Below are 15,882 nucleotides of genomic sequence, written 5' to 3' on the forward strand. Positions count from 1 at the left end.
ATAGGAAGAAACACTCACGATCATTAGCCATTAACCAAACAACAATGAGATATACTCTCACTGCAGCAATAATACCAAAGTTCAACAGGACAGAAAACAACAAACGCTGGCGAGGGTGTGGAGAGATTGGACCTCTCATACATGGTGGTGGGACTGTAAAATGGTACAACCGCTGTGGAAAATGGTATGGTGCTTCCTTAAAAAGTTGGAAATGGAAATATCATTTGATCCAGCAATCCCATTAGCAGGAATATATCCTAAAGAAGTGAGACCTGTGGCATGAATAGATATATGCACACCCATGTTCATTGCAGAGCTATTCACAATAGCAAAGAGATGGAAACACTCTAAATCCTATCAACAGATGAATGGATAACTAAACTATGGTATATGCACACAATCGAATACTATGCAGCATTAAAGAATAATGAAGAATCAGTGAATCACCTCATAATGCAGAGAACATTATGCTGAGTGAAATAAGTCAATCACAGAAGGACAAATCATTGTATAAGTCCATTTTGATAAAAAGTCAAGGAAAGGAAATTTTCTTTGCTGGTTACTAGGGATAGAAGGGGTGGGGAGGGGAGGGAAAATAGATGGATAATTAAAAGTCAGGTTTGATACGAGTGAAAGGATTTAAAAAAAAATCCATTGGCCATAGATGTATGGATATGATAACCATCTTTTTTGTTTTAATTTTTCTTGTGATATGAGTGAAAATTTACAGACCAAATTCATTTTCCATACAGCAATTTATACACATTTTGTTTTATGACACTGACTGCAATTCCCCACAATGTAACAGCTCTTCCCACTTCCTCCCTGTAGTTACCTCTTCCCTGTGCCCTTCTTTCCTATGCATCCCTGCCCCTGAGCTCTCTCCTTGTGCAAATACTGCCCTTCTGTTCTCCCATGATTGATCGCTCCAAGGAATGTATCTACCTGATGTAAATGTTCACCCCATATGCCTGTCTGTTGTTTGGCTGGAAGTCACAGGAATGAGTTCAATTTCAGACCTGAAGGATAACTAGGGGCAATAGTCTCAGGGGTCTCACAAGGTTCTATGAGACCAGTAAACCTGGTCTTTTTCTTTTTTATGGTTTTGAGTTTTGTTCCACATTTTTTCTCCCACTCTATCCAGAATCTCCTGCAGATAACCATCTTTTGTAAGTGATGTATAATTATTTAAAAATACATTAAAAGATATTAACTCATTGGTTGTCATATGTATGCAAACATTTCCTCCAATGCCATTTGCCTTTTAATTTGATTTATGGTGATTTTTAATTTTTTGTGGGCCAGTAATTTTTTCTTCCCATTGTGATGTTCTCATTGCCTTCTATCACTTTCCTTTTCAGAGCTAAGGTAAAATATTCACTCATAATTTCTTTTGGATATCTTATGGGGCAATCTACTTCCGTAGTGATACTGCCTCGGAAACCCAAGGAGGGGTTGCTATGAGTCGGGTCCGACTCGATGGCACATAACAACAACAACAACAACAATGGTTTCATTAAGAAGCTCTGGTGGCATAGTGCCTAAGGCGTTTGACTGCTAACCAGAGGCTGGTGGTTAGAACCCACCAGCCACTCCACGGAAGGAAGACTGGAAAACCTACTTCTGTAAAGATTTCCTGCCTCAGAAACCCAACGGGGGTTGCTATGAGTCAGAATTGACTCGATGGCAGTAAGTGAGTGAGTGTGAGATGGTTTAATTAAAAATAATTCTTCAATCCTTCTACTATTTGTTTAGTTGTAAGAGGTCAGTTAATTATTTGGGCTCTCAATAATTTATCAAGTGTTTCAGCATCATTTATTGAGTCACAGTTCCTAAGACCACAAGTTTTGCTGCCACTCTTAGCCTGTATCAGAGTTTTATGAGTGTCTGGGCTGGTTTCTGAGCTCTCTCTCTCTTCCACTGCTCTGTGTATTTAATGTTTGTATCATTGTGAGGTCTGGTAGCATAGTGCCTAAGGCACTTGACTGCTCACCAGAAGGCTGGCGGTTCAAACCCACCAGCCACTCCTCGGAAGGAAGGTTGGCAATCCTACTTCCGTAGTGATACTGCCTCGGAAACCCAAGGAGGGGTCGCTATGAGTCGGGGCTGACTCCAACGGCAAACAACAACAACATCATTGTGACATACCATGCTTGAATGTGATTGGCTAAGCCTCTCTTAATCTTGTTTTATTTAAAATGGTCTTGATTGTTTTTGCTCATTTTCTAGTTAAATGGAACTTGTTCTGTTATTCATAAGCTTGCTATGCATCAGAGCTGACCTGACAGCACCTAACAGCAGCAGCAAAAATATGATTTATTACCCCCCTAGTCTTCCTATTCATTTCCCAATGCCCAACTGAATAACTTTAGAATGCAAGAAGACCTGGGTTCTTGTCCTAGCCCCATCACTTTCTAGCTGTGTGACCTTTTGACAGTTACCGAACGTCTCTCTGACACTTCTCTTCTCTGTAAAATGGTGAGAGTCATACATATCCCATAAGCTTGTTGTGAGGTTCAAATGGAATAATATATGCCAAGACACTTGATAAACAATAGAGCAAGGCTCAGAGGAGCATCAGGACCTACCTAAGGTTGCTACCAAGTTAATATATGAATGTGTGCAGAAGAAAAACCTTGGCCTGTGTCCCAAGGCCCTTCCACTGGGCTCTGTTACTTCCAGTCCTGGATGCTTTCCGACGAGCCTGCGTGATGGTCTTGGTGTAAGCATTCTTCTGTATTGTCTCCTATAGGTCGTTGATGGCCAGACCATTTCCCTGACTCCCCCCAGGCTTTTGATTACCTGGAGGGGCCATCAGGAGAGTGTGGCAGACATCCTGTATGTGGACAGCCTCCAGCTGGTTATCAGTGCTGGCAGGGACTGGAACGTCAAGGCATGGAAACTCTATGGTGATGCTGTTGGTATGGGTCCCACTGAAGCTCAGCCATGCCCCGTGGCCTTTCCTGGCTCTGCCCCTGTTAAAACATAAAATAGCATAAATTTTATACCTTGTGGGGAGGGGAATTCAGACCATGGCAGCTGTCATTACTCAAAAAGTATTACAGGATGTAAGTCTATCTAGTTGTTCATTCAGCAGCCTGCCCATTCATCCATTCAGCTATCCATTACCCTTTCACCCATCCACCTAACATCATTTGCCGTTGTATATTTGCAAATCATAGATCTGATAAGATATATTCTTTACTATTTTTTTTAAGAAATATAATTGTTGCAGTGTAACATACTTAAAGAAAAGTACATAAATCAGAAGTGTACATATAGCTTGGTGAATTTTCAGAAAGTAAGCATAGACCCATACAGCCACCATCCATGTCAAGACATGATCTTACCAGTAGGGGCTCCCCTCATGTTCTCCCTCCATCACTGCCTACCCCTCTGCAAAAGTACCATTATCTTCACTTCCGAACACACAGATTGGTTTTGTCTGTTTTTGAACTTTGAAGAGATGGAATCATACAACAGGTTCTTGTTTGTGTTTGTCTTTTTCTCAACACTGCTGCCCACCATTATGCTTGCGAAATCCATCCATTTGTTGAGTGAAGTAGTTCATTCATTCTCTTTGCTGAATTGTATTCTATTATGTGATATACCATCATTTATTTATTTATGCTACTACTGTTGGTGGGCATTGGGATTGTTTGTGGTTTGGGGCTATAAAAAATAACACTATGAACATTGTTATACATATCTTTTAGTAAAAAAGAAAAGCATTAATTTCTTTTAGGTATGTATCTAGGAATTGCATATGAATCGTAGCATATGATATGTTTCATCTCAGTAGATATTGCCAAACAATATTTCAAAGTGGCTGCCATTTTGCACTCTTTTACTGGTAGTATACAAGAGCTCCTATTGTCCCATAATTTTGCCTACACTTGGTGTTGTCAGTGTTGTTAATTTTAACCTATACCTATTTATCTGTTAACGCCAGTGCCTGAATCATCCGCGGATCTGCTTTTAATGCCTATTTCTTTTCTTTTCTTTTTTCTTTTATTGTGATTTGGGTGAAGATTTACAGAGCAAATTCACTTTCCATACAGCTGTTCACATATACTTTGTCTCATGTCATTGACCACAGTTTACCACAATGCAACAGCTCCCCTCCCACTTCCTCCCCATAGTTACCACTTCCCAGTGTCCATCCCTCCATACTCTCCTGCCCCCTGAGCTGTCTCCCTGTGCATAAGCAGCCCTTCCTTCTCCCATGATTGTTCTCTCCAGGGCATGTGTCTATTTGAGGTAAATGTTTAACTCACATGCCTGTACTTTGTTTGGCTGGAAACCACAGGTGTGGGTTCAATTCCAGCCCTGAAGGGCAACTAGGGGCCATAGTCTCAGTGGTTCCACCAGGCTCTATTGGACCAGCAAACCTGGTCCCAACCATCTTTTTTTTTTTTTTCCCTCCAAATGATTTTGAGTTTTGTTCCCCATTGTTCTCCCTCTCTATCCAGGATCTCCTACATCCCTTCCAAGTGGATGACAGTGGTAGCCGGGCACCATCTAGTTCTTCTGGTCTTAATGCCTATTTCTTCTGTTATTGGTTCCATTTCCTTGCCTTTTCACATATCTGATACTTAAAAAAGGAGTCTCTGGGTGGAACAAATGGTTAAATGCTTGGCTACTGACTGAAAGGCTGAAGGTTCAAATCCCCCTAGAGGCACCTTGGAAGAAAGTTCTCGTGACCTGCTTCTGAAAAGTGACAGCCTTAAAAACCCTGTGGAGTGCAGTTCTCCTCTGCAGCACATAGAGTCGCCGTGAGTCAGAATCAACATGAACGCAACTGGTTTGATTTTTTCATACTTAATTTTTTTTTTCTTCAGACTTTGTATATAAAAGATTTATAGAGATGGAAGTTGATGGATGCTATTTCTCCTTAGAGCATTTTCTCTTTCCTCTGTATACCTCACTACAATCAGGACTTGAATTGGGTCAGGGCTGGATTGCAGCTTTAGGTGGAGTCAGTTCACCTCTTTCTTGAGATGTTGCAGGGTAAAATCTCATGTTTGTTGCAGGCTTCTCCCTCTAATGGGACTCTGTCTCCCAGTGACCTCACTCTGCCTTTCCAGTCCAACCCCCAGCCTCCCAGTCTCCTCTCTGCGTTCAGAACTCCATGAGATTGAATCCATCATGGCAGACAGCATGGATGTCAGAGGCTCTGCTGGTTTCTCTTCCTTCCAGTGGATTCCTTCTCCCTAAGCCAAGCCTGATTCTCACTCAGCCTGTGCTGAGGTTCAGGAAATTACCCCTGTGAAGAAAACACCTCCCAATCTCAGCCCATCTTGGAAGGACTCTTCCCTCTCTAATTTTGGTTCACCTAGTTCTCCTTGCTTCTACAGCTCTCCATTGACTTAAAAATTTTGATTTTGTAGCGTATCTTTTTCTTTTTTTAAAATAAATTAGCAGCAGGAACATAGCCTACCGCTACTCACTACACCCTGCCTGGAAGTAGGACTCCTGTTTTTCTATTCTCACTACCTACCTTCTACTCCAGCAACCTCCCTATAACACAAAACAAATCAAAAAACCTCACATCTAATGGATGTCAGGTCATTTCATGCCATTGTCATTTTATACAGGAGCTATGAGTTGGGTCCGACTTGATGGCAAATAACAACAACAACTTAAAGTTTAACAGGGGGTCATTCGGATGCCACCATAGTTACTCTCCCCATATGATCCTGCACTCAAGGCAGGATGCTTTAGGCCTATGCTCCAAGTATCTCCTGGGCGTGGTGTCTGATTCCTCTCGATATTTATTGAGTACCCAGTGTAATGCCTGGCATATGGTGGACATTCAATATTTGGATGGATATGGGGGCTGGGGCTGGGGCTGGTTGTAAGAGGTCCCTGGCTGACTCATGTGCTTGGAGGAGGGGCAGAAGGCAGAGGAGGGGGTATGCCAGTTCTTTTTACTAAGCATGTTCTGGTTAAATCTCAGGGACGTTTGGTCTGAGTATTTGGAACAGACTGCAGGATGCTCAGCTGGATGGTGACAGTAAGCAGGAGGAGAGGGCTGACTCTCTGGATGCCACTCCAAAGGTCTTCCAGGAAGAGTTTCGGTGAGTTATCACAGCTTACCTGGTCTCCTCTGGCCTGAAGAGGAGGATGCTGAGAGTTTTGCCAGATCCCAGGAAGCCTGCACCTGGGTTGAGTAGTCCTGAACATGGTGGATGAAGGCCCTCAAAAGGCCAGAGACTTGGGGCTTGTGGGTAACTTTAACTCACAGATGGCATCTATGGCCTGAGGCCCTGAGGCCTGATACTACCCCAGCTCAATTGAAAGATGGAGCAGCAAAAGGGAGGAAAATAAAAAAACTCAAGTTCTTATATTGGGTCCTGCTTCAGAGCCAGACTCAGATTCACCAGGGAAGGCTTCCCTGCAGAGACCATTTCTGAGTAGCCAGAGGCCCCTTCCGATGCTCCAGTTCCAAGCAAATACTCATGCTATTTCCCTGATCATGCAGAAGGGGAGGCTGCTTGCTACTTGCTCCTTCCCCTACAAGTTCCTCCCCAACCTACACACCACCCTCATTCCTGACCAAGTCTCAAATAAACTTGGTTCATTCAAAAATATTTATTCAGGTCCTGCTGATTGCCAGACCCTGTGCTAGGTTCTAGAGATCTAATATAATCCATACACTGGTCCTGCCTCAGAGAGCTCACAGTCCACTTGGAGAGACAGATTTCCAAACTCATGACTGCAGTTCTGTGTGATAAGTGATGAGAGTATTAAGAACATGGATAACTCAGACGACAATCTACCAGATTGGGTGTATCAAGTAAGGAAGGCTTCATAGAAGAAGAGATTATTCTGGGTTTTGATGTATAAGTAGAAGTTTCCTAGGCACCCATAGAATCTTTGTGGCTTCTGTGGCCCTGATATCAAGGGATATCCCTTGACAGTTGTGTGGAGGGATAACAAACAGGTTGGAGGTAGGGTTTCATAGGAGGGAGAGGGTGTTGAAATATTCCACAAGATAAGGTCCAGGTAAGGCCAAAATGGTGTGGGCAGATGGAAGGGGTGTCGGGCCTTCATGAAGGAGAGCTCAGGGTACAGTGGGAGTGGTTGCAGGACTTGCTGGGGGCTAGCTTAATGGGGCCTTTGCTAACAGTAGTTGAATACTTGCTCTATGATGGACCTTGGGCAGTATGGCCTTGAGGGAAGGATGAAAAGGTTGGAAAGAATCAGGCTTAGGAGAGGGAGACCTTCTTGGGGTTCCTTTGAGGGCCACCTGCCTCCCCAGGGGAAGGATATCTTGTGAAGGAAACTCTCTCATAGCAGGGAGGAGCAGGATCTTGCTGAGGCCCTGGCCTACCAGCGGCAGGAGCAGGTGTTACTGATGGACTTCCTCCATGGGAAAGAGGAAACAGAGGCTGAGGCTTGGGCCAAGCTGCAGAAGATGGCCCCGATGTCACCATGGGCTGGAGAATACTCCCCAGAAGACATCGAGAGCAGCTGGCGTAACTGGGAGTCTAAGGATAAGCAGGTTAGGCTGGGTGGGAGATGGGGGGGCATGGATTGAGGGCCCCAAATTTCAACCCCGAGTCTTCACTCTGGCCTGTGACTCCTGCAGGTGAGCAAGGTCTTGGGAGCAGCATATAAACCCAAGGAACGGTCACGGACTCCGGAACTTCTCTTCACTGATGTGCAGTATGGCTGCATGAAGCAGCAGGTGAGGTGGGGTAGTGGCTCCCCAAGATGCTGGGGTTGTAGCCATCTCCACCAATGGCCACCCTCGTGACCACGTGGTCCCTGAATAGGACCTATCCTTTAACAGGATTCTGGGCTATAGGTAGTTCTGCCATATAGCTGGTCTGGCTGGCTGATTTGACAAGGCCCTCATTTAGGGCACAAAGATAGGTTTTGTTTTTAAGGATAAATCTCATTGGGCCTATGGGAGTAGGTCCTCTTAATCATAGTCTGTGGCTGTTCATTTGCTTATTCTAGTATTATTCTAATAGTCTGTGGCTATTCGTTTGTATTAACTGCTCATGTTCCCACTACTGTGGGCTACTCAAGAGCAGACACAGGGTCTGCTGGTGCCAGGCACACAACAAGTAAATGATGAGTGGTTGGAAGAAGGGTGGTTCTCCTTGGGGTCTGAAAGAGGGAACAGGGGGCTTTGGAAGGACCAATTTGGAGTCCCACCTTGACTCTTGCTTGGGCAGATCCCAACTTCTCCTAGTCCTGTTTTCTTCATGTTTCAATGAGGGGATTATGGGAGCACCCCATACTCCTCTAGTGATGAGTACTAGAAATAATTGAGATAATGCCAAAGGCCACTTCCTCTTAGGACTCTCAGTCTGGGCATGGAGGGGGTGGTAGAGAGAGGTTGCTCGCTGAGCATCCCTTCCCCTTTCCTGGAGGTGGGCCTCAAGCCCAGCTTGGCAATGTTCATAGAGAGGAAGGAGGATGTTGGGGAACTCCGTGTCCCTTAGCCCCGCTCAGAGTCTCAGAGTCCAGCTTGAGGCCTTGTTCTAAGATGAGAACCATCCTGGTGCTGACCTCATGGGTTTTGTGAGCACCAGATGATCATGTGAGAGAAGGGGCTGAGGGTGGGCCAGGCACGAGTGGGCTGGCAGGTCCTGCAGGCTGCTTTGTTAGCAGTAACCTGGTATCTGGAGATGACTTCTTTTGCTTGGAGAGACCTCAGGGTCTTGTTGAAGAGAAAGGACTTGCCTTGGGCCCTCCACCCTGTGAACCTCTGGTCCTGGGTGCCCTCAGTTCTGATAGGCCACCCCCACCCCATATTACCCTGCTCTGTCCCCCACAGATCTCACCTCCAATCTACCAAAATCTTCACTTCAATGACCTGATGCCCACCAAGCAGCCTGACTTCTCCACAGTATTTAAGGTTGGAGACCAGCCAGGCCAGCGCATCTTTACAATGCCCTACCACCTTGAGAAGAGCCTGGAGCCTGACAGGGAGCAGACTGAGCCCAACCCCAGCACCAGGATGCCTGCGGCCACCTCACCCGCCTCTGTGTCACTCTTCCCTTCAGCCTCGTCCAGCTTCCTAAGGCTCCAGTCGTCCGGTTCCTCACCGAGGCCCTGGTCAGCCTCCACGGCCCAGTCCACTTCCTCAAACCTGACCCAGGAGTCAGAGTCCATGTTGCAAAGGTCTGCCTCTGGTCTCCAGTATCACTCAGAGCCTCTGAGGGCCAGCCTTGTGTTGCCCATGAAGAGGGGCTTCCACGTGAGGTTCTGAGGTTCCCCCTTCTCTCCAGTCCTGAAGCAGGATGACCAGGTCCACGGGATCCTGCTTTCGCTGGGACACCCTGCCAGGCCCAGGAGGGGGTGGGACTTCCCTCACTGTCCCTCTCCACCTCTCTATGATGCTGACCTATCCTCTTTCTGGCTCCTTGCCAGAATCCAAGAAAAAAAATAATAAATTTTCTCAGATGTTGGAGTCCCATAGGCTATGAAATTTGGTTGTGTATCCCGGTCAGAGAGCCCACATCTCAGAGACCAGGCCACATTCTCCAGGCAAGGCCTTGGGCAGAGAGAACAGTCCCTCCTCCAGAAAATCTTGGTGAACCATTTGCAAGAGACATCTGCAGCTCTAGGGCAGGGGCTTCGGAGTCCCATGCTGATGTGGGAGGTGGGCCGTGCTGCTTGGTTTGGTCTTGAAGCAATCATGAAGCCTAACAGCTGTTCAGTACTGGTGCTGTTTGTTTCTTGCTCTTGGTATCTGTCTGTGTTACGTTGCTGTCAGGCATCCTGTGTGTACACACTGTTCTGGTCCTTGTGCAAAGGAGTCCTGGATCCATGGTCAAGAACTCATCCTCTCTGGGCTCATGGCTCCCCCCCTGGCCCAGAGCTACCCTGCCCAGCCCTCTGTTAGCCACCAGCCCTCTCAGCACCTCAACATCCTGTTTCTGAGAATGGCAGCTTTGCAATGGTGGGGTCTGTCAGTTTTGGTGGTCTCTTCCTTGGCAGAGGTATCAAAGCCAGATGGCAGAGCCATGACCCACACAGCCCAATCCTCAGGCCATTGTTCAGTCACAACTATTGGAGGCAGTCACGTAAAGAAGACCCTCTGCCATGCCCCCATTAGGCCTGCCATTGGGAAGGGGCTTCTGCCTTTGGGAGTCCCAGGATGAGCACTAGGAGGGCCCCAGGGTTCAGCTCCTCTAACTGGCTTATGTGTTTGTTTTTTTAATGGGAAGCTAAGGCTCAGAGAGGGTCCTCATGTGGTCACACAGCAAATTAGTGACAGATATGGGACTTGAGCCAAGTCTTAGAAGCCTAAGATACTATCCCCCCTCCCTCTAGCTCAATAGTATAATTATCAGTAGGTCCTACTTGCCAAGGGCTTGGAGACATTGACTGCCATTCAGGGTTGCAGGGCGTGGGGTGTCTCTGCCAGAGCCTCATTGGCTGCCTCCAGGAAGTTGCCTCATTTAACTGGGGTGCTCAATAGGCAGTGCCTAAGGCATTTGACTGCTAACCAGAAAGTTGGTGGTTCAAATCCACCAGCTGCTCCATGGGAGGAAGATGGGGACAGACTACTTCCATAAAGATTTACTGCCTTGGACTCATCTCTAGAATTTATAGAGCACTCCAACACCTCAATAACAAAAAGACAAACAATCCAATTAAAAAATGGGCAGAAGACGTGAGTAGACACTTCACCAAGGAGGATATTCAGGCAGCCAGCAAACATAAGAAGAAATGCTCATGATCGTTAGCTATTACAGAGATGAAAATCAAAACAACAAGATACCATCTTGCTCCAGCACTAGCAGCAAAGTTCAACAAGACAGAAAATAACAAATGCTTGCTAGGATGTGGAGAGATTGGGACTCTCATACACTGCTGGTGGGACTATAAAATGGTACAACCACTGTGGAAAGCAGTATGGCGATTCCTTCAAAAGTTGGAATTTGAAATACCATTAGACCGAGCCATTCCATTACTAGGTATATATCCTAAAGAAGTGAGAGCCATGATAAGAACAGACTTATGCACACCCATGTTCATTGCAGCACTATTTATAATAGCCAAAAGAGGAAACAACCTATCAACTGAGGAATGGATAACTAAACTATGGTATATACACACAATGGAATACTATGCAACACTAAAGAATAGTGTAGAATCTGCAACACACTGCATAATGTGGATGAACTTGGAGGACACTATGCTGAGTGAAATAAGTCAATCACAAAAGGACAAATACTGTATTAGTCCATTATTGCAAAACTCAAGGAAAGGTTTATCTATGGAAGGAAATTTTCTTTGTTGGTTACCAGGGGTGGGAGGGTAGGGTAGGGAACACTGTTAGATAGGTAGAGATAGGTATTGATTTTGGGGAAGAGAAGGGCAATGTACCAAATGTGAGTGATCAATATGGTGGCATTGAGGAAGAGAAAGACATAGAGAGGTACATGGGAGGTACAGATAACAAAGATGAACCCTTTTGCACATACAGTACTGCATTGTCAGTAAAGGCAAACATGGGTATATAGGTGGATAGATGGGTGGACAGACTGAACTAGTAGGTATGTCTATGAAGCAGAGAGTGTACCCAAGACCATGTATAGGGTTGGCAGACAATGGTCCTATAAGTTTATTTGTATGATCTGAATTCCCAGGTGTATAGGAGAGCCGACAATGGGCAAGGTTGTAGTCACTTCTTGGTCACAGCCAGCTATCCAGAGGGACCGAGTAGTTGAACCTGTGGGCTTGGGACCATAGTCGCAGGGGACATCAAGCTCAATTGGCATAACATACTACACAAAACATTGTTCCACCTCCTACTTTGGCGAGTAGCGACTGGGATCTTAAAAGCTTGCAAGCAGCCATCTAGATGCAACAATGGGTCTCTCCTTGTCCAGAGCAAAGAAGAATGAAGAAAACCAAAAATTCATGGAAACAATTAATCCTAGCAGCTGGTACAGCATCCGATCTGCAGCCATACAACTATGGGACCAGAAGAACTAGATGGTGCCTGGCTACCACTGTCAACCACTTGGAAGGGGATCTGTGTAGGAGATCCTTGATAGAGAGGGAGAACAATGTAGAACAAAACTCAAATTCATTTGGAGAAAAAAAAAAGGTGGTGGGGGACCAGGTTTGCTGGTCTGGTAGAGCCTGGTGGAACCACTGAGATTGTGGCCCCTAGCTGCCCTACAGGGCTCGAATTGAACCCACGCCTGTGGCTTCCAGTCAACAATAGGCAGGTATATGAGTTGAACATTTACCTGAGGTAGATACACTCCTAGAATAATCATGGGAGATAGAAGGGTTATTTATGCACAGGGAGACAGCTCAGGGGGCAGGAGGGCATGGAGGGATAGACACAGGGAAGAGGTAACTATTGGGAGGAAGTAGGAGGGTAGCTGCTCCATTGTGGTAAATTGTGGTCAAGGTCATGAGACAAAATGTATATGAACTGCTGTATGGAAAGTGAATTTGCTCTTTAAAATTTAACCCAAATCACAATAATAATAATAATAAAAAAGATTTACTGCCTTAGAAACCCAATTGGATTTGCTATGAATTGAATCAACTTGATGGCAGTGGGTTTGGTTTGGTTTTTAGAGTTAAAGGAGCCTTGGTGGTGTCATGATTAATGTTCTAAGCTGCTAACTGAAAGGTCAGCAGTTCAAACCCACAGGGCGCTCCACGGGAGAAAGATGTGGCTGTCTGCTTCTGTAAGATTTACAGCCTGGGAAACTCCATAGGGGCAGTTCTACTCGTTCTATAGGGTTGCTGTGAGTCAGAATTGAATCCAGGGCAATCGATTTGGTTTTTGGTTAGAGATTTAGAGGAGCCCTGGTGGCACAGTGGTTAAGAGCTTGGCTGCTGACCCAAAGGTTGGCAGTTCGAACCCACTAGCTGCTCTGCTCTGCGGAAGAAAGATGTGGCAGTCTGCTTCAGTAATGACTTACAGCTTTGGGGACTCTATGCAGCAGCTCTGCTCTGTTCTACAAGGTCACTATGAGTTGGAATAGACCCGACGGCAGTGGGTTTGCTTTTGATTTCAGAGAGGCAGGTCCTGCTTAGGTGCCATCTGGCTGGACATGGAACAGGGCAACCTTGGAGAAGCTTCCGCCTGACTTTGAGACGCTGTGAACCCTCGTTCCTTGAGCCAGCCCCAGCTACCAATACCTCTACTGACATTTGTCCACACACCTTAGATTTTGGCACCTTGTAAGCGCTTAAGTGCGGCAACAGGATTGGAGGAAGACTCATTAACAACCTGTGATATGCAGATGACCAACCTTGCTTGCTGAAAGTGAAGATGACTTGAAGCATTTACTGATGAAGATTAAAGACTACGGTCTATAGTATGGATTACACCTAAGCGTAAAGAAAACAAAAATCCTCACAACTGGACCAATAAGCTGCATGATGATAAGTGGAGAAAAGACTGAAGTTGTCAAAGATTTCATATTACTTGTTTCCACAATCAACACCCATGGAAGGAGCAGTCACGAAATCAGATGATGTATCACAGTGGGCAAATCTGCTGCAAAAGACCTCTTTAAAGTGCTGAAGAGCAAAGATGTCTCTTGGAAGACTAAGGTGTGCCTAACCCAAGCCATGGTGTTTTCAATCACTTCATATGCATGTAGGAGCTGGACAATGAATAAGGAAGACCAAAGAAGAGTTGATGCTTTTGAGTTGTGGTGTTGGCAAAGAATACTGAAGGTACCATGGACTGCTAAAGAACCAACAAATCTGTCCTGGAAGAAGTGTAGCTGGAAGCAAGAATGGCCAGACTTCGTCTTACCTACTTTGGTCATATCAGAAGGAACCATTTCCTGGAGAAGGATATCATGCTTGATAAAGTGGAGAGTTAATGAAAAAGGGGAAGGCCCTCAACAAGATGGATTGACACAGTGGCTGCAATGATGAGCTCAGGTGTAGCAGGGATTGTGAGGCTGGTGCAGGACTGGGCAGTGTTTCATTTGCTATGGTGTAGTGCCTAAGGCACTTGACTGCTAACCAGAAGACTGGCAGTTCAAACCCACCAGGCACTCCTCGGAAGGAAGGTTGGGTAATCTAATTCTGTAGTGATACTGCCTTGGAAACCCAAGGAGGTGTCGCTGTGAGTTGGATGTGACTCGACAGCAGTGAGTTAATTTCTTTTTCTTTTTTTTTTTTAACAACAGCCTAACAAGCACTTAATAAAATAGTAACTAATGAGAAGCTGTTTCCATAATGGTGACCAGAGCTCACAGGTGGCCCCTCCATGCAGCAGGAACCCATGATGCAACTAATTTACAGTTGGGGCAATCCCAGGATCCCTACAAAAGATGAGATGAGCTCAGCCAGCAGTAATGGAGGGACCCTCTGTGTAACCTGCTGCCCATGACCAGCCCCTCCTGGCCCAGACCCCACCTAGATCATCAGGCAGATAATTCCAGAGTGTCAGGGGAAGAAGGTGCTTAGAACACAGACCGAGGGAAATTGAGGCCAGTGTCCCACATGGAGTCAGTATGTGAGAGAGAGGGGTTGGAGTCCATGGTCCATAATCTTCCCCGGGGCCCCCAGCCCCACATTCCCTGCTTTGAGCCCCCATTCTCTCCTCTCCTAGACCCTGTCTTCTCCTCTCCATCTGTTCTCTGACTTTCACACCAAACGCAAAACCAAATCCACTGCCTTCGAGTTGATTCCAATTCATAGCGACCCCCATAGGGTTTCCAAGGCTGTAAATCTTTATGGAAGTGATTGGCTTTCTCTTCCTCCTGGAGAGAAGCTGGTGGGTTTGAACCACTGACCTGGTTAGCAGCCAAATGTCTTACCCACTGTGCCACCAGAGCACCTTCCTTTTGTACTGGTGGCCTTAAAAAACTGTGTAGATTTAGCTCTTTTCTGATTCCAAAGCACAGGTTGGGTGTAGAAAATTAGGAAAACACAGAAAAGCATAAAAACCAATGAAACACACCTGATTTGATCACCCAGAGATCAGTTTGGCACATTTTCTCCCAGACACTTTTCTGTGGCCTTATGTGAGCTTGTGCATGGGCACATACACTCATTCTCGCTCATATCTTCACAGATACACACATTATCTCGCATCCACACACATGCACTCATGCACTCATACACGTTCATGCACTCACACCCTTGCCCTCATACCCACATACTCACTCATATACTTACACACACACACACTCACCTTGAATAGCTGCACTCAGCCTCTCCCTGGGTCATCTTCTCCAGGATCTAGAGCTGCTGCCAAGTGGCTATTAAAAGGAGCAGGAAGATGCCTGCCTCCTGTTTGCCCCTAACAATGTACTGCGGACAGTCAGATAAAGGAGCAAACAGCCATTTATCTCCAGTGGAGCAGAAACACTTTCCTGGACTGGGTTGGGCTGAGAGGTCATGACCCCCGGCTGGCAGACCGAGGGTGGATGTCCCTCCACCAGGAGATAGGGCATGAGGGCACCACGGGGCGTATGGGGACAGCTCTGTCCTCAGAAGCCATCATTGGCCTCATTTAGCACTGATTCCCAAATTGTGCATTTGTTCAACATTTACTGAGCGCCTGCTGTATGTCTGGCACCATCTGGCACTGGGGACACTGCAGTGAAGAAGATCGAGCCCTTTCCTGTTGGGGAAATGAATCATTCCTCTAGAGTGTGGAAACATCTTCACGTTAGTTTACTGAACAGATTACCTTTTTTGGGTCTATACTCTGGGCCAAGCTTTGGACATCCGGGAGTGAGGCAGGCAGGTCTCACGGGAGAGTATGAAGATGCAGTGGGGACCAGGAGAAACAATCTGGACGGCTTCCTGGACGAGGGGGCCTTTAAGCCCAGAGTGAGCCAGGACCTTTGTGTTGGCTGGTTGCTTAGCCTGAAAAGGTTTTCCCCTACATCGAATGGCCTCTCCTTCATGCTCTGC

At 46.1% G+C, this 15,882-nt stretch overlaps 1 protein-coding gene across 1 annotated transcript in view; it reads left to right on the forward strand.

Annotated features, from left to right (window-relative positions):
* Nucleotides 1-9,229, forward strand: part of EFCAB8 (EF-hand calcium binding domain 8) — a 127,272-nt gene extending 118,043 nt beyond the window's left edge. The window contains exons 22-26 of the mRNA XM_007934719.2: nt 2,753-2,921; nt 5,960-6,080; nt 7,303-7,507; nt 7,595-7,693; nt 8,795-9,229. Coding sequence (XP_007932910.2) covers nt 2,753-2,921; nt 5,960-6,080; nt 7,303-7,507; nt 7,595-7,693; nt 8,795-9,229 — 1,029 coding nt within the window. The remainder of the gene's footprint in view (nt 1-2,752; nt 2,922-5,959; nt 6,081-7,302; nt 7,508-7,594; nt 7,694-8,794) is intronic.
* The last annotated feature ends 6,653 nt before the right edge of the window (nt 9,230-15,882 follow it).

This window comes from Orycteropus afer, unplaced genomic scaffold (genome assembly GCF_000298275.1).
Source record: "Orycteropus afer afer isolate SDZICR_OR568_19922 unplaced genomic scaffold, OryAfe1.0 scaffold00020, whole genome shotgun sequence".
NCBI lineage: Eukaryota > Metazoa > Chordata > Mammalia > Tubulidentata > Orycteropodidae > Orycteropus > Orycteropus afer.